Raw genomic sequence first — 20802 nt, 5'->3', positions numbered from 1 at the left:
TTGCCGGATCTCGAAAAGGCTATCAGTCTCTTGCAGATCCTTGTGGGTACTGATTTACGCAGTCCTCCAGATTCATCTCGCCTGACAAATCTTGGTGGCATGCTGGCACAGAGATTTGGCCTCTTCGAGGATTCCGACGACCTCGATGAAGCCATTCTCCATTTCCAAGATGCTGCCATCCAGACCGACCCAGAAAGTGATTGAACAAAAGCCATTAGGTCGCTATTGATGTCAAATAGACCCTGGGCACTCACTGCCTGCCTCCCTTCAGCTGAAGCTTGGCCTCATGCTCGAACCGCACGGGCAGGCACGAGATCAATCGAATGTACCAGTATGTCAACGAAAAGAGAGTCTAACCAAGAACATGTTGGGTATGTCAACCCTCGCTGCAACAGCGGCGCTCCGCGGGGCATTGGCGACGAACACTCGCTCGACATTCTGGAAGCGGGTCACGATATCATGGCTGGTTTGATCATGGACGCCCGCAGTGACTTGTCTGAGTTGGTAACTGCTTATAGCCTTTGACATCACCGCCAGCTAGTCTCATCACCTTAAGGAATATTTATCCATGTCCATGTTGCCCATGCTACACGATGCGTGAACCATTTGAGAACCCAGACTCAAGCCAGTAGCTAGCCATGGCGGGCGGCGTGCTCTGGAAACAGTAAAGTGGACGCGGGGATAGGGAGGGAGACTTACAGGGATCCTCGCCTCGAGTTAACCCCACGAGTTACCGAGTCCAAGTCCAAGTCCAAAAGCACCGCTGGGACATCCGGGATGCTTCAGCCGCATCCAGACCACCCCGGCACGCAGCCTTATTCTTCTACGACGTCGTGAGACGGGTGCTGCTAAGATGTGCAAGAGATGGGATGGACCTGCAAGAACCCTAATTGTGGCCACACGGACTTGAATGGCTGCTGTGAAACCAAAGAGGACCACAAGATTGGCCTCGAAATCCGCGTCTGCGTACGTGCCTCGAGCAACGTCGATGCTGCCGCTGACTGTGTCGTTGATATCATAGTGCAAGTGCGACAGAGCACTGACGGCTAGCGATTTCTCTGCCAACGGCAGTAATGTCTCGGAGTACCTCCATTCCGCTGCTCCATCTATATCCACGAGTTGGCCGCGCAGACTGTCAAGAGGACGAGATTCCTTTTTCAGCCATGGACACACCAGAAGCCTCGAACATCTGAGCGTGGAGAGCATCGATACCCGGGAATACAGTTTTCCAGGACGGAGCAGAAGAAATCTTGGTCTCAGGGCCCTCGACATAGGCTTGGATTCACCCCCTGCAGGTTCTGCAGACCGTTTCGAATTTCTAGCTACTCCCCGGAATCCACAGCGTCCATCTCGGTGGTCGGCGGTCACAGCCTTCTTTCGCAGACTTTGGCCGACAAACAAGTCCTCCGTTAACGAGAGAAATGAGCCCGGTCGCGTGGGAGATGCCAGACAACGTGCCAGCTGGGCTCCGCCGCAACACAACGACCGTGCCTCTTTGACTGGCAGACAATCTGAGCTCCTCAACCCCAGCATGAGAGATACCAGATCCGCACTTGCAAATTTACTGAGGGTTGGCGACATTGAACAACAACCCGAAAATCCGTTTAGGGGACGGCCAATATACAGACATGTCGGCACCGGTATGTTTACACTAGGTAGCGGCAGCCGTGACTCGTTGCCCTCGCCCCCAAGTCGTATTAGCTCTGTCTCCTCGCTGTCCTCATCGCACGTCCCGTGGCGAGAACGTCCATGGGGGAATCACTATAAAGCTGCCCTGCCCTCTTCCACCCCGCGGGTGCATATACACACCAGCAGTCCTGCGCTTGTTCACGAACAAGTCAGAGACAATCGTTTCAAGATCTCACACGATCACATCGAGATTCAGCAGCCGAATGCAGCTCCAGGAGAAAGTAGCAGGGTACACTGTACTGCTCTCCTAGCACGGCAGCTGCCATTATGGAACAGCCCAACTGCCGAGCTAGCATTTGTCGGAGCACACCTAGGCGATGCCCATAGGAGACGCAAGGCATGGGAACGCAACATGGAAGTGATGCAAGCTCAAACAGAAAGAACGAAGTGATGGCTTGGACGACCCTTGGACGACTCTTTTGTTGCTGGCTCAATTCTAGAATCTCCCCCCCCCCCCCAATTCCCTAGCAGGACATTGGAAGATTCTGACGACGCTCTGCTTTCAGCAAAAGGCCGTCTCCGGCAAACGAGACATGCTCAAGCCTTGCGAGATCTGAAGGGCCTGGCAATTGGGCCCATGCAATGAACTGCGTGTCAAGAACCGGACGGCGCCCGGAGTTCGTAGGTTCGCTCCAACTGCGCTGCCTTTTGTTGGGCAGCAGCATCCCGCTTCCTCGATCTTAACTCCGCCGTTAACTGTCTGGCGGTCCTTATCGTTTCGGGGCTTTGCCTTCCAAGGCTTTCGCTTTGGGCCCGGAGAAGTCGTTGTAACCAGCTAACAGCGTCTGTCAACTGCCTTGATTTGAACTGCGCCTTAATCAATGTCTGCATCGCTTCAAGCATAAGGGGATGGTGCTCTCCCAGTCTTGTCTTGCTCTTTGTGTCGCCGAGAAGTGTCTCAAGCCGATGTATGGCATTTGGGAAATCTCGTATCATGATGTAGTCACGAGCGAGGTCAATGACAGTCCGCATCGCGCCAACGTCGTCCTTCACTTCCTGGCTTCTCAAAATGTCCTTTCTCCGTTGGATCCTTTCTGCGACGCCGTCTAGTTGCGTCAAGCTATTCATGGCTTTCCAGTACTGTCTGCGGTATTCTGGAACAGCATTTGACCGCTCGTTCAAGATCTTCTCGGTCTTGGCTCTCATCTCGGTGAAGCTGGAGCCCTTTGGAAAGCTGACCGGATGCAAGGAAGCTTTGAGCTAGGTTGATCTGGGCCGATATGAGCCCACGATGATACTTGGGGACGTTCTTCGCGGTCCATTTCTGAACCAGATCTTGGTTGATCTCAAGAGCTCTCTGAGAGAAACCTAGCTTGCTCAGACTATCTGCCACCTCTTGCATCGCGACAAGGGTATCTGTGTGGTCTTCGTCGCGAATCTTTTGGGCGTCCAGAAGGATATTCCGCTGTTCTAATGCTTTCTCCTCGAGGCCGGTCCAGCTGTATGCACGCGCCAATGCGCTTCTCGTGACGAGCAAATCCTGATCAGTTGACGACAAGCAATTCTTCTGCTCATCTGTGATTTTCTCGAGAGCTTGGAGAGCCTCATCGTGTTTGCCTATGTCTGCCAGGCTGATGGCTACGTCTCGCCTTGCCCGAAGCTCGTGATGACCGTCACCCTCACCGCGAAGGACATGTTTGCATCCATCCAGAATCTGCACCCGAAGTTTATAAGCTGCTTCGAACTGCCCGAGGGCTCTCTGACACTCTGCAAGTCGCTGCTGGCATATGAGCAATTCTGTCGTCATGGCTGGTTCGCATCGTTTGCGAGCGAGCATCTGCGCCTGTTGCGCAACACGCAAGGCTTCCTGATCATCCCCAGCGTCCGTACAGAGGCTAGACAGAAGATAAAGAGATTCGACGAACACTTGAGAAGGCATTTCCGGCCGCTCGCAAGTTTCAAGCCTCTCGCAGATCTGTTTTTGCATCCTGTAAGCTTCCGAAAATCTGCCACTGGCTTGGTATACATCAACAAAGCGACGTGCGACTTCGTAGTCATCTCCTTCCCCAGGCCACTGGAGTTTGAAGACGGCGGCTTCGTCCAACCTGGTTAGGTGATCGAGGTGAGACGCAACTTTCCGATAGAACGATCCATCCTGTTCGCCAGAGGCTGATAGCAACAGTGTTACCGCTGCTCTGTTCCACCACTTAGCCCAGTCCTCGGCGGTCAAGCGACGTCGACACCACTCGTGGACGAGCGAATGGACGTAAATGTCGCCCGTATCGGCGAACACCAGGAAAGAGTATGATTCCAGCAGGGCTAAAGAATTTCGAACCTTGTCGCGCGCCCGATCCCATTGACCGCTTTCTCCGTGTGACAGGACACTTATCACGAACTGCTGAAAGGCTTCACGATCTTCCAGGCCCGTTTCGCCGTACAGGACGTGCCAGGTTTCGTCCAAAATCTGTTCCGAGGCATTCTGGGGACGGAGAAAGCACAAGAGAGTGAGGAGCTGCACGGTCGAAGAGCCATCGGCATATTGTTTCGCAATACGGTCATAGCTCAATTGGAATGTCGCTGCTATGCGTGAATCGGCCGATTTGAGTTTCTCCTGCGCCCAGAAATATTGCCGCCACTGGCTATGGTACTGTTGTACCGTGTACTTCTGATCTCGAATATAGGCCCCTGCGATATGGATCGCCAACGGAAGGTGGCACAGGCTCCGCAGTAGAAGTACTGCCACTTCCCTCTCCGACGCCTGTCGACAAGGTCTTTCCATACGGCGCACAAGCAGATCCATCGCCTCCTCGGGATCTAGTTCCGAAAGGTGAAACCGCTGGGTGAAATCGACGTCTGAAATTCTGTTGGTCGATGTCACAAGCACGACACCATTGCCGATGGACGGTAAGCAGGATATCAGGTTGGAATATTCGACCACATCATCGAGCACGAGCAACCAGGCGTGTTCTTGATCGCCCAGCCATGCAACGATTTTGCTCACGGGATCCTCCTTACCCAGGCCAATCTTTTCGGCCATGGCCAGGAAGCCCTTCGTGAGGTCCTGGTCGGTACCGCCACTGTCGATCCAGAAGCTGTGAAGAAATCTAGACTTGTTAGCTAATTCCGCGACGCCACGCGACGACCTCACTTCTTGTGATGCGTTGAATAAAATCGCCAGGCAGCCTCCGTCTTGCCCGTCCCTCCCAAACCCCACAGCAGAATCCATGCCGGATTATCGCGTGTCGAGCCCGATTGTAGCAGGCAAGAGCCCTCCAGACTACGGGTGAGGACATCTCGTCCAACATAGAATTTGCTGACTTGTCTCCCTTTTGGGTGCAACCTGATGCTGGGAGGGCTCGGAGAGCTTGCAGTGTTGGAGACCAAAAAAGGTCTTGTATCGATCATTGGAACCCGATTTCGAACGGGACCCGGAATTGGAGTATGTGCATGAGAGCTATCTGACAGAGCATTGATTTTGCCTATGATGGGCAATTAACAACGATGTAAATGTCCCACGGATCCCCAGCGACGTCACATACCAGTGCTCAAGCTCCCCAGCACGGCCATGCAGTGCTCGAACGCATCGTCATGCTCACGCACATAGTCGCGAGCAAACTGGACCATTGAGTCTGCTTTCTCAAAATCTTCCATGCTAACCTGACCAAACCCTTGGGTGGGCGAGAATCTGAAATATTTCTTGTCGTTGAGCAAGCCTCGGCCCTCCTCGCTGTTTCTGAATTCGAGGTGTCTGTTGTGGGCGTCGGTGGTCATCGACGCAAGCGTGGTCAACACCTCGTGGAGCCTCGACTTGGTCACACTCAACGAGTCTGGTTGCGTCACGCCTGTTCCCAGACTCACAAGGCATCCAATCTTGCGACCAGGCCAGATCCGATGTGCTTCGGCCGTGACCAAGCCGACGGGATTGTTGTCGCGCAATCCGCCATCGACGAAGGTGGTCTTGATTTTTGCGCCTATCTCGATAGGCTCAAAGTACATCGGTGCTGCTGAAGTTGCTCGAGCAGCTTCCCAAACCGTACAAGGATAATGTGTCTGCCCAGGCTTGTTGAGGCGATACGTCCGAAGGAGTTCGGCATGCGTAGTGACCGCATTGACAGCGCTCACAAATCTGTTCCAGCGTTCAGTAAACTGCTATAAGTGCACCTGGCATGAGCAAACGCACGTTCGGCATGATGATTCTTCCAACTCCAGCAGAGCGACGTCGCTATCCAGGCCTTGTTTTTGCAACACGTCTTGGACCCCCTGCTTAATGGGCTCTCCGCTGAAGGCGTATTGTTTCGCCTCGCCCCCAATGAGTCTTGTAATCTTGTTCCCCGCCCACCACTTCTTAGCGAAAATTGTGCCCGACAGATCTTTGTAAGCCTCGATGGCGTCTTCGATCGACATGTGGAGACGTCCGAGCATGATAGCTATGAGGCTAGTGCGACGTCATTACTGGGACCATTAGCCCGCCATACGGAACGTCCTTACCCTCCAGTAGATGTGCCCCCGATAAGGTCAAAATACTGCCAGGGAAGAGGTGCATTTCCCTGCCCATCTCGCAGAGGGCTAAACAGCTCTTGTAGCATGATTAGCGTCGCCAATCCTTTCACGCCTCCTCCATCTGGGCACAGCATTAACGTTTGCCAAAGAGACAGATCGAGAGCCTTACCCAAACTCAAGAGGCGGAGCGGGCGATCCGCAGAAGTGGCATTGCCGCCAGTCGATGATGACATTGTGAGCGTGGATTTCTGCCCTGCCAGCAACAGGACGGAAAGCGAGACTGCTCAACCTGGCGAACGCAGAAAGAAGAGATCGCAGAGACAAATCGTCAGGACGAGGCTGTTCATGGAATTCGACTGCGTCCAAAATGATGCGCCGCCTAGATTCCCCGCAAACCCTGGTTCATGTGTTGGGCGCTCGTCTGCGCCTGGCTGATCAGTTTGCAAGTCCATTGGTGCTGCACGGGATCACCTAAAGCGGAAGCCGTAGGCGGTGTTTTCTCTTTGGATACAGCAATGTCATGTGTCCCTCGATAAAATCTTGATCCAAAGCAGTCCACCATCCAGGGGAAGGGGAGAGCACGAGGAGTGATAGACAATGCATGTTGGATAAGATAATTGCGAACTGGTCCGATTTCGCATCTCCCCACAGCGGCAAGCAATAGCATGTCGCAGCAATCACAACAGATTTAGAGGCTTACTCTCATCAAGGCAACCCCAATACTGTCGAGCTGTGTACTGGGAGAAGTCCGGGTAACCTGGCAAATCGAGACAATCGTGTGGTCTGAATCAAGGGGTGTTGACCACGTAAAATAGTGGGCGTACTCACTCGATTTCAGGGTCTCTAAGATGCCACCAGATGTCCAAGATGCCCACGATGCCCCCTATGATTTTCATTTTGTGACCTCGGCTTATATGTATGCCCTCCTGTGCCTTTGTAACTGTAAGTCCTGTATCCCCGTTAGGATCAAAGAGATGTCAAGTCACCTTGAATGCCCAAGAGTAATGATCATCTTCAGATTTTATAGATTGGTCACGATAAATCGTATTAATACGTCGATAATTTACTGCGGCGAGAGGGTCGTGAGGGCGGCTCACTTGGTTGCGCTTCAAAACACCAGAGTAGGTTAGCCGAACACACAGAGCCTTGTTACTGTATAGGAGAGTACAAAAGTGTGACTTCACGCCTGATTGTTTGATAGAGTGTCCGTCAGGCGATCGAAGAAGGCCCCGGAGTTCAAGAGGCGCCGATGAATGGCATACTCTGTGTTCAATTTGTGCTTGAGGTCCTTGTTGCGGTTGAATTGGGGTGTCTGCTATCTCATTGTCTGCGGAGACGACCAGGCTGAATGGGAGGAAGTCTTACTATATTTGATATGCATCGTTGACGAGCCGACCGAGTGTAAAACCTTTGTGAGGGAGAACATCACTCGTGATCGAATCGATCTCCAGAATCTCAACGGCCGGGGCTCGTGGTTGGCTTTTCCGCCTGGAGCCATGTTTTTCTCGCATTCAAGGGGCCAACTCGTCAAGTTTTAGGTCGCGAAATACGAACTACCCTGCCTGTCCTACAAAAGGAATCCATATGTTCCGGCAGTGCGGGAGGGGTTACTCGATGGTTTCCTGCTCGTTCTGAACCAGTCGTTGACCAGCAAGGTGCCATGGGCTAACCGGCACGAAGTCTGGAAGGCTTGCACAGATGGTGCACCCGACGGAAAGGCAGAGAGATCCGAAGAAATGGGAACGAGGCCACCATCATGCTCGCATGTGCTTCTCCATCGCAGACCATTCCAGCCATGCCGAAGATGAACGAAGGTAAATATAAAAACCCGGCCCTGAACTCCCTCGCTAAGAAACGCAGCGTCAAGCTCCTTGTCGGTTCCTGCTTGGTTGCATCACTGAGAAGGTGTGTAGGGGCTCGTCCGTATTTTCCACTTATCCTCAATCCCCATGATGCATTCCACAACTCATCGGCAAGTGCTAGCAACTTTCAAGAGAACTCCTTTCCGTCGACAGGTCATCTTCGTCCATTTCTGTCGCCGGCTTTCATGTTGGCTTGATACTGAAAACTAGACAAAACACTCCTCGTATTTCTTGCTGTGCTTGTTTGAGGCGTGATCCTCCAGGCTTTTACGTGCTGAGGTGCTCTGGAAAGTGGCGAAGCAGATTTTGCATTTAATCGTTTGCGCTGCTGCGTTCTGTTGTTTTGTCAGTATCATTAGTGATCTATCCGGGAACAGAAAACGAAGATGCAAAGAAACACAGGTTCGTGCAAGGTGAGTAAAGGTATACGGCATATGGTCATGGGAATTGGGGAGACTTCGTGGACATCGAATTGTGATATTGTGATGCGGAGAGGGCTGCGACCAGGCGAAAAGAAAGGCTCTACCATTGAAAGGGGGGGAGAATGACGTGTCGGACTGTCACTATGGACAGTTCTTCTCTGAGCCTGTTCTCCGACCCGTAACAACGAGACAAGAAAGCCAAGATTCAGGAGAACCGCCAAGGTCAGAATCCCTCAGGATCCAAATTCCCATCCTTGTCATAGGCACCCAGGGGGCTGGCTCAGACTCCGCGAAAGGAGGATTTCTCCTACAGTGTCGCCCACCTCCTTACGACCTCCAGCAAGTCCTGCCTTACCAATATGTATCACATCATCAACCAATAACGGCTGCGGCCAGGTAAAATAGTCCCACATCAAGTCTTGGGATAGAGAGGGATGTAACGTTTCAAGGTGGCGTGCCATGGAAAACCAAGCGAGAGCACAGCTCAAAGAAATGAGAAATCGAGTCATACCTTCTTCAACTGACTGCTCGGTTCCTTCTTAGCATCCTTCGTGTTCCGCTCCCGTTTCTGAGCGGCCTTGGCCCCGTTGCCCATCTTTTCGGAGTTGGATTTGTAGGGAAAGAGGTGAAATGTTGTGCTAGGTTGGAGCTCGTGGTGCGGGTGATTTCAGTTAGATGTCTTGGTCCTCGAATGGGGGAAGTTGCGAAACGCTGCCGAAAGAAAGTCTTTGAGGGATGGTTTTGGACCCAGGACAAAAGAAAGTCAGGCTGAGACCGTGGTAAAAAGGAAATGGGCGGTCAGAAATAAATTTGTGGAAGGGAAAAAAAAAAGGCAGACAGCGTGAGAAAATTATAGGCTGGTGGCTGACGAAACAGCGGCAGCGGCAGCGGCGGGCTTCGGCATCGGAAAATCTTACAGCCGATCAGTCGGTTACAGGCATGTCATCGATCAACAAGTAGTAGTAGCCCGATGAGAGAGTAGCGCCCTCACACACATGTCCAAACCCCCACATACAACTGATTCCCACTTTCCCTCTACGTCGAAATCCTATTAAATTGCAACCCGGTCCGAATATCGCCAAACTTTGCATGCCAAAGATCCCAAAAATACGAGCTCCTAGGCGCCCAAGGCCCCCGGTCCCCACCCTTGGGTAGCGTATTCGCCTCTTGAGCAGCCTTGATGTAGCTACTATTCAGATTCAGAAGAGGCACCTCCGTCACACCCTCTTTTTCGTTGACGCGCGGAACCATGCTCGTCATATTCTTCGCCTTCATGTCTTTGAGGAGACGAACCCATAGCTGTGCAGTGGCATCGGCCCCAAGGGTCCAGCTGGCATTCGTGTAGCCAAAGATGAATGTGAAGTTTGGCAGATCTTGTAGCAAAGCACCACGCCAAATGAACTTCTGGTTCATCTGGTAGGGCTCGCCGTCGACGTTGACACTGGCGCCGCCGCCGAACTGGATCTTGAGACCAGTGGCGGTAATGATGATATCTGCAGGGAGAGTAGCTCCGGATTTGAGTTTGATTTCGTTCGCGTTAATGTCTTGGATTGTGTCGGTCACGACGTCGGCTTTGCCCGTTCGCAGTGCTGCAAAGAAATCACCACCTTGGAGGGAGAAGTCAGCACGTCACTCCAACGCATGATAAGAGGGTGTGTTTTAGCTCACCGGGCGTGATACACATTCGTTGTTCCCAGGGATTATATCGAGGAACGAAGTGAGGTTCAAACGGAATATTGGCAGGCAGCTCCTTCTCGGTAGCCTCACGAAGGACGGATCGACCCTTTTTGGGGAAGAATCGACAAAATTGGAAGAAGAAGAAACCTACGAGAAGGAATCTGAGTCGAATGAGTTGATACGCCCACTTTTCGGGGAATACCCGCTTGATGAGGCCGTCGATGGGTTCGGTCAGGGGGATGGGCAGGAAATAGCTCGGTGATCGTTGAAGCATGGTCACCGATTTGGCCTTCTCAGTCATGGCGGGAAGGAGGGTCACGGCGGTCGCACCACTGCCAATGATAACGACTTTCTTGTCTGTGTAGTCGAGGTCCTCGGGCCAGAATTGGGGGTGGACGACGGTTCCTTTGAAATTCTCGATGCCGGGGATCTTAGTATTGAGGCCCTGAGTATAGTCATAGTAGCCCGTGCCCAGGAGGATAAATCGCGAGTAGTACTTTCGCTTCTCGGTACCGTCGACAGTGACATCGATCTCCCAGTGCTGATTCTCCGTCGACCAATTCATCGACTCGACTTTGTGGTGGTATTTGATGTGTTTGTCAATGCCATGTTTAGCGGCAGTGGTTTTGACATAGCTCAGAATCGATGCTGCGTCGGCGATAGAACGATCTTCCTTCCATGGGTCCCAGGGAAAGCCGAAGGTGTGAAGATCAGAATCGGACCTGATGCCGGGATACTTGAACAAACTCCAGGTGCCACCAATTTCTGCCCGTCCCTCGAGGATGGCGTAGGAGTAGTCGGGGAGACCTTCTTTAAGGCGGTAGGCAGAATTGATGCCGCTGATGCCGGCGCCAATGATAATGACGTCGAAGCTGTTGTTGGCCGCAATCATGGTGAATCGGTGGATGTTGACTACTGTACCCAGGAGGTGGTGGAAAGAAAAGAAAAGGAGGTGTAGATAAGAATATATGAAACAGACGACGTGGCGGTGGGTACGTAAAACAGTGGTAAAAATGGGGCTGGGTCCTACTTGTTATAGCCCCCAAACGTCCACACACACTGAACACGAAAGTCCAGGATTCAGGATTAGTTAAATAATATGTAATACAAAGGTGTGGGGAGAATCTCGCGTGAAAGGATGACTGCTGGAAAAGAGAGTCAGAAAACCTCGGCTGACGAGGCCAGTCCGCATCGACAAGCCTGAATCGACTCGGGAAGGATGGTGTTGGCGTGATATGATGGATGAAGAGGCGGGCAATAACCATGCAAAAGGGTGACTTGGGGTTCCCAGTTGAAGCAGGTACCAAGATACAGGCTCACCAGGCATCCCAAGTCCCCCCGTCGACGTCTACCTAAAGGTACTTGTACAGTACTTGCTAATTAGAGCAGAGAAGCCCAAACGATGCCTAAGACAGATAAGTCTGCTCCGTACTCCGTATCCACTGCTTACCCGTCCCGGGGTGGTTCTGCCGGGGAGGGGCCAGGTAAGCCTCCCCAACCAATAGCACACCAGCCCTCTTACCTGTTGGGTGGCACTGGCTGCCTTCCTTGGTACTCACCCTCGGTGCCATGCCGCGAAAGCCCTTATTGGGATTTGGCACAGTAGCCGATGTCTTGCCATTCCATCACGCTGGATGCCTCTTCGATACTCAAGAAGAAAAACACCGAGGTAAGCAGATACGAAAAGCTGCTGGTATTCGCTGCTTACCACATGTGCAATACGGGATACGATCAATTCTTGACTCGCCTGGTCCGTCGAAAATTCGTCCTTTGGGTGCGCACCCACCTTTCTCACACCTGACATTCAATCAGTCCACCACAGCATTCCCTCTCGCGTCCACCAGATGTCTCTCCACCTTCTCTGGCCCTCCTCCCACCGCTGTGCAGATGACCCGGCTCACGCCCGCCTTCAAGGTCATCAACGTCTTCTGTTCCAACCCTCCATACTCATTCGGTCGAATAGATCCTCCGAACTCGCCTTCCCAACCTGGCACTTGGGGTAAGATATTTCTGAATACTCCTGCCACCTGGTGGGCGTGCTCTGCCAGATAGTAAATCACAGCATTTGGCCCCGCGTCGAAGGTGTATGCGCAGATCAGCTTTCCTGCTTTCCGATTCGCTGTCTCCACCGCATTCATGGCTGCGCGAGACACGTCGTTCAAGTAGTGAATCGGCGGCCATGAATCCAGACAGATGGCGTGGAACGAATTCGAATCCTGCATGGTGATCCGCGCAAACGTCTCAAAATCCCTCTCTTTGATTGCTTTCTCTATCTCCTGCATCCGTTGCGGGACAATCTCCTTGAATCGTGCAGGTGCCAAGGTGGATGTCTCGACCGTGGTTTGCATACCTGCCGTTGATGGGACACCTTTCTTCTCGGCGCTGACAATCAGTATCAATGCCCTCATTTCCGGCCAATGTGAGAGCGGCGCCACCTCTTCGGCCAAGCTATCACTTCCGTCCTCGTTCGTACCAGCCCGCCAGGCAACGTAGCCGCCCATCAAGCTCCTGCAGGCCGATCCAGAGCCTTGCCGAGCAATCAAGGAGAGCTCTTTCGGGGATTGGGGCAATTCATAGAGGTCGGCAATTGCTCTGACGAGAGCTGCAAAACCTGCAGCTGAAGAAGCGAGACCGGCGGCGGTGGGGAAATTGTTGGCAGACACTAGCCGCAGTGTCCATTTCGAGAGCTTAGGTAGAGAAGCATCCTTCGACTCCAGTTCCTGGCGCAGTGAACGAAGGTGTTTTAAGCAGGCTTGTGTTCTTTTTGAAGACTGAATGTCCTCTTTTTCTCCGTTGAGTATTAGGGTGTCGGGCCCAGAGAAGGATTCGGAACATGATGCGGTGGTGTGCGTTCGTAGCGATTTCTGAGATAACGTCACGGACAGAGACGAGTTCGTCGGGAGATTCAAAGCCGTGTCACGCTTCCCCCAGTATCTGTTTCGATATTCAGCGTCTGTTCTTTGACCTCCCCGGTTGTTGCCACATGAGACGGAAGGGTGAGAGCTGAGGGGGATTTGGCGTACCTACTTGATCACGGCAATGTTGACCGGGGCAGTGGTACTTGCCCGGTAGACAGTATTTGAGCTAGACATAACTGTAGGTGGGAGATATGACTTCAACCAAGAGGTATTGTCTACTTGTAGATGCAACTCAATTCTGAGAAGATCCGATGGTTGGGGAAATTGCGGAGTGCGACGCCGAGATGAGTAAAGCCTGGCCCTGCTCACGTGCGCGCTGCTGGCGAGGCTGGTTCGCGCCAGCCAGGGACGACCACATGGGTGGTCACCCCTGGTCACTCCTAGCATTTGTCCTCGGTTTTGAGTATTTCCATCCTCGAAGCATTACAGTCCAGTTAAAGAGTCATCGAAACTCGCGAAAACCACCTCGCACATCCCCTTGAACGCTTTTTGTGCTCCTAGTCTCCCCGATCTGAAAAAGCAATCAAACATTGAGCTCAAGCCTCCTCGCCCGAATAACAAGGGTGCCGTCTGGTCAAGCCATCCTGCATGACCACGGGGTGTTGGTCCACTTTCGCCCCAATTGATCTTGTTTTTGATTCTTTGCGACTCTCTCTTTGGAGCTGCAAGCCATAGTGTGCAAGGAACATTGCAAGGAACATAGCAAGAACCCTAGTCGTCGTGCGCCACATGAAGCCTCCACCTGAGTGTCCGGAGACACGCACAGACACCAATCTCCTCCCTGTCGCTCCGTGGACATGGATTCGACTCTACCAGTACATGTAGATCGAACCACTACGCCAGCAGACCATGCCGAATCCGTCCTTCCGTCATGCCGCAGCCGGCACAGACCATGAGGCGAGCCTCTGCGTCTAATTAGTCGCGGTCTGCGTCTGTTTTTCTCGATTCTACTCCTTGAAGTCTTGCAAGCAGTCCCAACCCCCATGTGTTTTTACTAATATTTCCTTGCTGAAGCCACCCGCCACCATCCGAGCGACGACCTGCCTTTCAGAAGCAATGGCGGGACCTCGAGAAGTCGGATCCGTTGGCATTGGCATTCTTGCGCTCGCCCGATCATCGATCGCACACGCCAACAACGTCGCGCGGGACTCGTCAGAACCTGATCCCAATATTTCCAATGGTACCTGTTACTACTCGCCGGATAACCAGGCGGACCCAAGCTACATACCGTGCGGAAACACAGTTTTTGGCGTCTTTACTTGCTGTGAGGCTGGATCGAACTGCTTGGCCCATAATGCCTGCTACTCGAATGGTAAGTCTTGAAGAGCGGAATCTGCCAGAGCACTTCTAAACCCTTCAGATGGAAACACCTATCTTGCGGGTTGCACAGATCCTACATACTCGGATCCATCGTGTCCAGATAAGACCCCTTATGATGGTAGGCCGAATTCAGTGAGCCAGCGGTACTTTTGCTCGCTGACGTACGCTTCAGATCAACAGTGGACAGGTCTAGTTTATTGCAATGGTACCTCAGATGAATGGACATTATGCGATGATTCGGGCTCAGGAAGTGACACAGTCACTCCTTGGCAAGGATGCTTCTGCCCGGAAGATCAGAGTTTGCGGAATGTAGCCTTTTCTGCTCCGGCTTCTATAGCGCCGCACATCAGTTTGCCCTTGTCAAGTGGCGGGACTATGAGCCTCTTCGACGGATATAGCCTAAGCACCTATGTCACCAGCACAGCAGCTTCCACTACTACAGAAACGAGTAGCTCTTCGAGCACTCCTATCTCAACTTCCACGATAAGCTCTTCGGACACCCCTATCTCGACTTCCCACACGATCACATCGCATTCCACAACCAGCATACCCTTTGCGGCTTCTGCATCTAGTAATCCGGCCCTTGAATCCGCCCACGACGGAACAGGCTTGAGTCCGGGCGCCAAAATTGGAATAGGCGTTGGCGTGAGTCTTGGTGGCCTCATAGCTTTAGCTGTGATCTCTGCCATGGCGCTCTATATCCGTCGCTTGAAACGAGGGCAATTTAAGCAAGGAGACACCGTCACCCGGCCAAACTCTAAGCTCTCTGCAATGAGAGACGGTCAACTCGATGGCTTGGCGGATGGGTTTCCCGGTCATTCTGGCACCACATCTGAGTTGGCTGGTAACGAGTCCAGAGAATTCACTTCACTGGTGAGTCCAGCGGCAAGCCAGCGAGCGTGGACTCGCCCGATGTCCGTGGAAGTGGAAGGGAGTGTTCCCAAACATCGGAGTCTAGTGAGTCCTCAATCTCAGGAATTGGTTCGTGCTACACCAGGCCACAAGGCATATGAAGGAGCTCAAGAAATGCCCGTTGAAGTGCAAGAGGGTCCAACTTCGCGTGGCATTTCGCAGGCCTCATATCTGCCGGGCAGACAGGTTGGAGATGGTTTGTATGAGATGCCGGGTCATTTGCCCGGCTCTGAATTTCTTGAGAAGCGATTTACTTAGTTGTCCGGTCAGCTGGATGGCGTACACAAATTGTTGTTATGAGGAGCTTTTCGTCGTTGATGTTGATAAGTACTCGGATCCGCCACAAGCTCTTATATGCCACTCACCCAGCCTTGCTAGCGTGTGTCCCTGGTTAAACCTCTCGCCCCCATATTCACCCAGCATGCTGAATTTCTCAATCTTATCTCTAGGAAGGAGAACGTTAGATAGTTATGTAGTCGAACAATTCCAGTCGATAGCGAGCAGAAATCGCTCTGCTTTGCATCATCGCTGTTAGGCACCGCTGCGAGGGTTGTTTCAAACCCTTTCTCGTATTTATTGACAAATCCGGCAGCACGTTACTTCCTAAAGCAGGTGTAGCACGCTGGTCGTTTGCACCTTGGATTGGTGATTACGGACAGGCGATTGGCACTCCGCCCCAGGATAAACCCATCCTGTGCCGACCCTAATGGAAGATATAAAGGTTCTGAGTTCTTCTTAATCTTTCTATTCCCTTTCCTGCCCATCTAGACAGTCAAACGATCAGCAAATCTAGTGCTCTCTTCCCACGAAATCATGAGCAGAGAGATAGATCAGGAATATATCCGCTTCTCCATCGCGGCGGACAAGACTGGATCCATCTTCTGGCGCGTTGATTTTGCCCGCACCGCCAGTCCCAACGACGAGACAGATACTGCCGAGGCGACCGGGATTCCGCTGCACCAGCGACGACAACCGGTCGAGATCGAAGACGCTACGAATATCTCCAACTTTGAGCGAAGATGGAGGACTCTGACCCTACTGGCAGAGGAATGGGGATGGTTGAATGGTTCCGGTCAGTATTAGGTCTCTGCCCCCCTTCATAATATGCATTAAGTCTAATTGGTCTCGGCTCATAATATCTCAGTGCGAATGATATCCCAAAAGCACCAGGCCCCAGTCGTCATCTCATGGGACATCCAATCATCAGCTTGGGAAGCTCGAGCAGCGAATCGACATGGCAATGGAGGTGACGCTGACGACAATGAAATGCAAGTTCATCCAGTAGGCACAGCAACTGTGAATGGAAGAACGTACCCCGTGTACAAGGAGACGGTGGAGAACTCGATATTTCCAGATCCGCTGCAGGAATTGCCCATGTTTTATGCCTCGTTCATCCGGCCCACTGGCGAGAAGGGATAAGAATGGTTCTCATGTGTGCAGATGATATGTGTCACTGTTGATGATGAGGGGTGCAATTCCCAAGATCTTACCCTGTGTCTGTGCGACATGGTCGAGTTAGTGCTTTGCCGGCATCTGTTGCAAAGTCGGACGGGAGAGAGCCTCACTAGATAGATCGTTCTGATGTTGACTTCTCTAATACCGTGCTTCTTCTTCAACGCACTTACTCCGTGTTCATGGTCAAAGGTGCACGCCGGGACCCCACGTTTGGCTAGAGCATTGCCAGAAAGACCGGGCAACGTAGAACTAAATCGCCCTAGAACATGCTCGGGTGATCTTGATCGGTTCTGATCCGTGAAAAAAAGGTTGGGCAGAGAGTTGGTTATGAGAGAGAAGGGAGGGAAAGTAAGGCTGGCTATCGAGGGGCACCAAGGTTGACTACGTACAGTACCACTAGTAGTTAGTCTATTTCTCGCTCCATATTTTCTGCGATCAGGCTGTGGCCCCCGCATCCTCGAGTCTCCAAAGTGCAAAGCGAGAGCTAGCTTCCTTCTCATTGGAAACTTTTCTTCGATCACTGCTATACGGAGTACAGGCCCTTTTTTGTTTACAGCTCCTGTAAATTAACATGTAACATAAAACACAAACACAGATTACCTAAAAGAAAATGGGTTGGTGGAAAGCAGACCCCGGCCCGGAGCCTCAAGCACCCCAAGCGCCTCAACAAGCATCCTCGCAATCTTCGATCCCTCCAAACCACCCACAACCCTCTGCAGATTCTGCTTCAGCCTGTCCCGTCGACCCAAAGACACGAGAAATATGGCTCCAACAAGCCCAGCAGGTGAAGAAGTCACAATCACAAGGAGGAGAAACACACCCGCAAACACGCCCACAGACGCAAAGGCAAACACAACCCTCCTACCTACCGACCTCGCACCCTCCGCTTCCCAATCCGACAACGATATCATCGCAAGAATGCTCCTCCGACCGCATCTCGCAGGACCATAGTCTCGAGAGTCAGTCGGCGTACCCGACCGCGCGCCCGCTTTCACACGGCCGCGTCGTCTCCTCCATCCCACGCGCCTTCCCGCAATCCACCCAAGCACCGCCCTCTCTCACGTCGACAACTTCGACGACAAGCATGAACACGGGCACAAGCGGAAGAATAGACACAAACATAAACATACCAGCAAACGCCGAGTCCGAGACCGGCGCTTCCGAGAGCGGCAACTGGATCTACCCGTCGGAGCACCAGTTCTTCCATGCGGTGATGCGCAAGCAACAGGCCATGTCCTCTCCCTCTTCGTCATCATCATCAACAAACCCGACGGCCCTGGCCGCGTCGGTCTCGGCCATCATCCCGATCCACAACGCCGTCAACGAACAGGCCTGGGTGCTGATCAAGCGGTGGGAAAAGGGCTCGTCGGACGCCTGCGGCGGCCCCAAACTGCTCTCATTTCAAGGGCTAGGCGCTGGCGCAAAGTCCCCCAAGGCCCGCTGGAACGCGCTCTGGGGCTACACCGAGCCCTTTGATCGCCACGACTGGGTCGTCCAGCGTTGCGACGGGACCAAAGTCGAATATGTCATCGATTTCTACCAGGGCAAGGCCCCACGCGAGGGCCAGAACGGGAAGCAAGGCAACAACGCTTTGAACTTTTACCTCGACGTACGGCCGAAGCTGAACACGATGGAGGGATGGAGGATGAGGGCGGAACAGTTGTTTGGATGGAGATGACATCGAACGGATGGGTGTAGACGGGAAATATGTTCCAACAAAGGTGAGGGAAAGCTGGACAATACCCGTACGCCACAAAGGTAGTGTCTATTGTATTATAGTGGTAGGGTATATGGCTGAGCTCCGTCACTCGAGAAAGTAGAGGTACCTATACTTGTATACAAATCTCAAGTCAATTCAAGTCTATCTCGTGACTAGGTACAACTCCCATTCACTCGACCCTTACACAACCTCCGTGAAAATTTGGTGGATAATGATGCCTCCTTGACCCTAATCCCGTTCCTGTCCCTGTCCCGTGGCTTTGAGTTGGTATCATAGGAAGAAGAGGAGGCAAGGTAAATCGCACTGAAACCAGCGGATGGAGTGATGGATATTGTGACTTGGTCAGGAATTCGAGCGGATTCCTCCACGCCGCAACTTCAGCCACGCCGAATCCTGAACATCATATGTTCCACTCATTGCCACCTTATGCGATATCCTTTAACCTCCGAATCGAATGCAGGTGTCAACGCAAGAGATTGTCCCTGACTGATATGTATGTTCTTAATTACGCATCCAGAGCCCGCAAAACAAATGGAAGAGCCAACGTGAAAGTTGCGATGAATTCGAATATCAGTCGTTTCAAGTCGTTAACCCAAGGTATATGCACCCATGCCACCCACCGCCCAGAAACAAAGGAAATTCATAACGGTGTGACGTGTATCCGTGACCCTTGATGTAATTGTATGCTGGTTCCGTTCTTCGGTTTCGCCTGATGGACTCTTTCCGGTCCCTGTTTCACCAGTTGCCTGTCCGAATCATTGGCTGCTCCATGCCATATGTGTTGGAGAACAGTTGTTGTCGAATGCTTTGTTGTTGTGAGGGTTGGTTACTTTGTCTTAGCCAGCCGAGGGCCTGCATCAACTCATCATACGCTTCCCTCAGCCGACCACCACTCTTCTCATTGTGCACTCGGAGTTTGTCTTCCCACCCATTGAACTGCAGTTGATAGCCTCCACCTCTCTTGCTGGCCTCTTTGATGACACTAGCCCATGCCTTTGAAATTTCCTCGTAGGCATTCTGTTTAGCGAGATTGTGCTGTGGGTTGTCCCATTCGGGGAGATCATGGATGATTTGGGTAACATCATTCAGATACTCCAACGTGGTAGATGACTGATGTTCATTTGGCGGCAGAAAATGAGGGGTGAAATCAGTAAGGGCATCAAGGAGTTCGTGCCATTGAGGCCGTACACGATCATAGGAATAATCGGAACGGGGATTGGGCCCGAGAGGGAAGGAGTTCATCAGTCGTGTATAATATTGACGCAAGACTTGTAGGGTGCTCTGGATGCTGGGTCGAGGGCTGATTTGGACAACCTCATCTCGAAGGCTTGGATGTCTCTCGCACAGAGTCTTCAGCACCGACGTCAGAGAATCCTTGTCCAGCGTTTCAAGGAGTCTTTCCACTGATAAAGGCCTGCCAACCAGATTTGGACGGACTCGTTTTCGTGAAGCAGGCGTAGAAGCAGGAGGAAGCCGGGCGTTTGGTAGGAAAGGCGAAGTTGACATTTCATCGTCTCGATCGGGCGAGGGTGAGGCTTTTCGTTTCCGAGAAGGAGTAGAAGCCGACACTGATATGGCGGTTAGTGGACGGCGAGAGATCCAACCTGACGGATGCAGCTCACTCGATCTGTTGGGAGAGAGACGAGAGTGTTCATGGAAGTGAGGAGGGACGGGAGGCGTGGCCAGGCTATTCATTTTGGCTCTGGCCTTTGGAGGCCCGATGATCTCGAGGTGCGCTGTTTATGTCCAAGTCAAGCAGAGACGACAGGTGTTCGCTCTAAGATTTGAGGATGAAGATGTGATAGATGATAGTTAGGGAAAGAAGACGTTGCTCTGATGGTTTTCACAGTCGGCAGAGCAGCGGTGAAGAGCTGGAAGACGGGGGCAGGTGTGGTGATGTGGATGTGATGTGATGAAGGAAAGTCCAAGTTTGAAGTCTGAGTGGAGGGTCAGTTTGTCATTCACTGCTGTGGCAGCTGGTGGCCGTAGTGGCCATGGCCGTGGCCTGTAGTGGCAGCAGTGGCAGCAGCGGGTCGAAGTGCCAATGATACAAGGGCTTGGAGGCCCGTTAGGCGGATGCCATCCAACCTGCCGGGGCACTTACGGGGCAATTGGCGGGCAGCCTCGGACTTGTTGATTTGTTGCCGGCCTCTGAACCAAGCCTTTTAGGTGCCTCTAAGTGCCATTAGGCAGCCACTTCTCTTACAACCAAGGCAAGGTGCTGGTCGCTGCCCAATCCATACCCGCTCGTTTGATCAACCGAAGACTGGCCTCATGCAATGCAGCTGGCTAACTTTTCTTTGAACACCCTGCATTAAGACGAAGGAGACAAAGGGAATACGAGGCCCGGAGCGAATTGCACAAAGGAACCCATCCAAGAGCAGTCT

At 52.4% G+C, this 20802-nt stretch overlaps 9 protein-coding genes across 9 annotated transcripts; 3 read left to right on the top strand and 6 right to left on the bottom strand.

Moving 5' to 3' along the window:
• Nucleotides 1-2283: 2283 nt before the first annotated feature.
• Nucleotides 2284-4855, bottom strand: A1O5_08731 (uncharacterized protein; the record flags this gene model as incomplete). Its single annotated transcript, XM_007749312.1, has 2 exons — nt 2284-2882; nt 2920-4855. The coding sequence occupies 2 exons, from the start codon at nt 4853-4855 to the stop codon at nt 2284-2286; spliced, it is 2535 nt and encodes an 844-aa protein (XP_007747502.1).
• Nucleotides 4856-5160: 305 nt separating this feature from the next.
• On the bottom strand, nt 5161-6362 carry A1O5_08730 (uncharacterized protein; the record flags this gene model as incomplete). The annotated part of the gene is made up of 3 exons (XM_007749311.1): nt 5161-5755; nt 5810-6064; nt 6118-6362. The coding sequence occupies 3 exons, from the start codon at nt 6360-6362 to the stop codon at nt 5161-5163; spliced, it is 1095 nt and encodes a 364-aa protein (XP_007747501.1).
• A 1835-nt stretch (nt 6363-8197) lies between these two features.
• On the bottom strand, nt 8198-8347 carry A1O5_08729 (uncharacterized protein; the record flags this gene model as incomplete). The annotated part of the gene is made up of 1 exon (XM_007749310.1): nt 8198-8347. The coding sequence occupies one exon, from the start codon at nt 8345-8347 to the stop codon at nt 8198-8200; it is 150 nt and encodes a 49-aa protein (XP_007747500.1).
• A 1101-nt stretch (nt 8348-9448) lies between these two features.
• A1O5_08728 (uncharacterized protein) lies at nt 9449-10982 on the bottom strand (the record flags this gene model as incomplete). Its single annotated transcript, XM_007749309.1, has 2 exons — nt 9449-10020; nt 10082-10982. 2 exons carry the CDS (start codon nt 10980-10982, stop codon nt 9449-9451), a joined length of 1473 nt encoding a protein of 490 aa, XP_007747499.1.
• A 916-nt stretch (nt 10983-11898) lies between these two features.
• A1O5_08727 (diphosphomevalonate decarboxylase) lies at nt 11899-13182 on the bottom strand (the record flags this gene model as incomplete). The annotated part of the gene is made up of 2 exons (XM_007749308.1): nt 11899-13024; nt 13118-13182. 2 exons carry the CDS (start codon nt 13180-13182, stop codon nt 11899-11901), a joined length of 1191 nt encoding a protein of 396 aa, XP_007747498.1.
• An 882-nt stretch (nt 13183-14064) lies between these two features.
• Nucleotides 14065-15498, top strand: A1O5_08726 (uncharacterized protein; the record flags this gene model as incomplete). Its single annotated transcript, XM_007749307.1, has 3 exons — nt 14065-14320; nt 14369-14446; nt 14501-15498. The coding sequence occupies 3 exons, from the start codon at nt 14065-14067 to the stop codon at nt 15496-15498; spliced, it is 1332 nt and encodes a 443-aa protein (XP_007747497.1).
• A 555-nt stretch (nt 15499-16053) lies between these two features.
• A1O5_08725 (uncharacterized protein) lies at nt 16054-16659 on the top strand (the record flags this gene model as incomplete). The annotated part of the gene is made up of 2 exons (XM_007749306.1): nt 16054-16312; nt 16385-16659. 2 exons carry the CDS (start codon nt 16054-16056, stop codon nt 16657-16659), a joined length of 534 nt encoding a protein of 177 aa, XP_007747496.1.
• A 646-nt stretch (nt 16660-17305) lies between these two features.
• A1O5_08724 (uncharacterized protein) lies at nt 17306-18373 on the top strand (the record flags this gene model as incomplete). Its single annotated transcript, XM_007749305.1, has 1 exon — nt 17306-18373. The coding sequence occupies one exon, from the start codon at nt 17306-17308 to the stop codon at nt 18371-18373; it is 1068 nt and encodes a 355-aa protein (XP_007747495.1).
• Nucleotides 18374-19150: 777 nt separating this feature from the next.
• On the bottom strand, nt 19151-20110 carry A1O5_08723 (uncharacterized protein; the record flags this gene model as incomplete). Its single annotated transcript, XM_007749304.1, has 2 exons — nt 19151-19983; nt 20038-20110. The coding sequence occupies 2 exons, from the start codon at nt 20108-20110 to the stop codon at nt 19151-19153; spliced, it is 906 nt and encodes a 301-aa protein (XP_007747494.1).
• Between the last annotated feature and the right edge of the window lie 692 nt (nt 20111-20802).

The sequence above is a fragment of the Cladophialophora psammophila genome, assembly GCF_000585535.1.
Source record: "Cladophialophora psammophila CBS 110553 chromosome Unknown aczJe-supercont1.14, whole genome shotgun sequence".
NCBI classification, from domain to species: Eukaryota; Fungi; Ascomycota; class Eurotiomycetes; order Chaetothyriales; family Herpotrichiellaceae; genus Cladophialophora; species Cladophialophora psammophila.
This window is presented reverse-complemented; position numbering and strand designations above follow the sequence as displayed.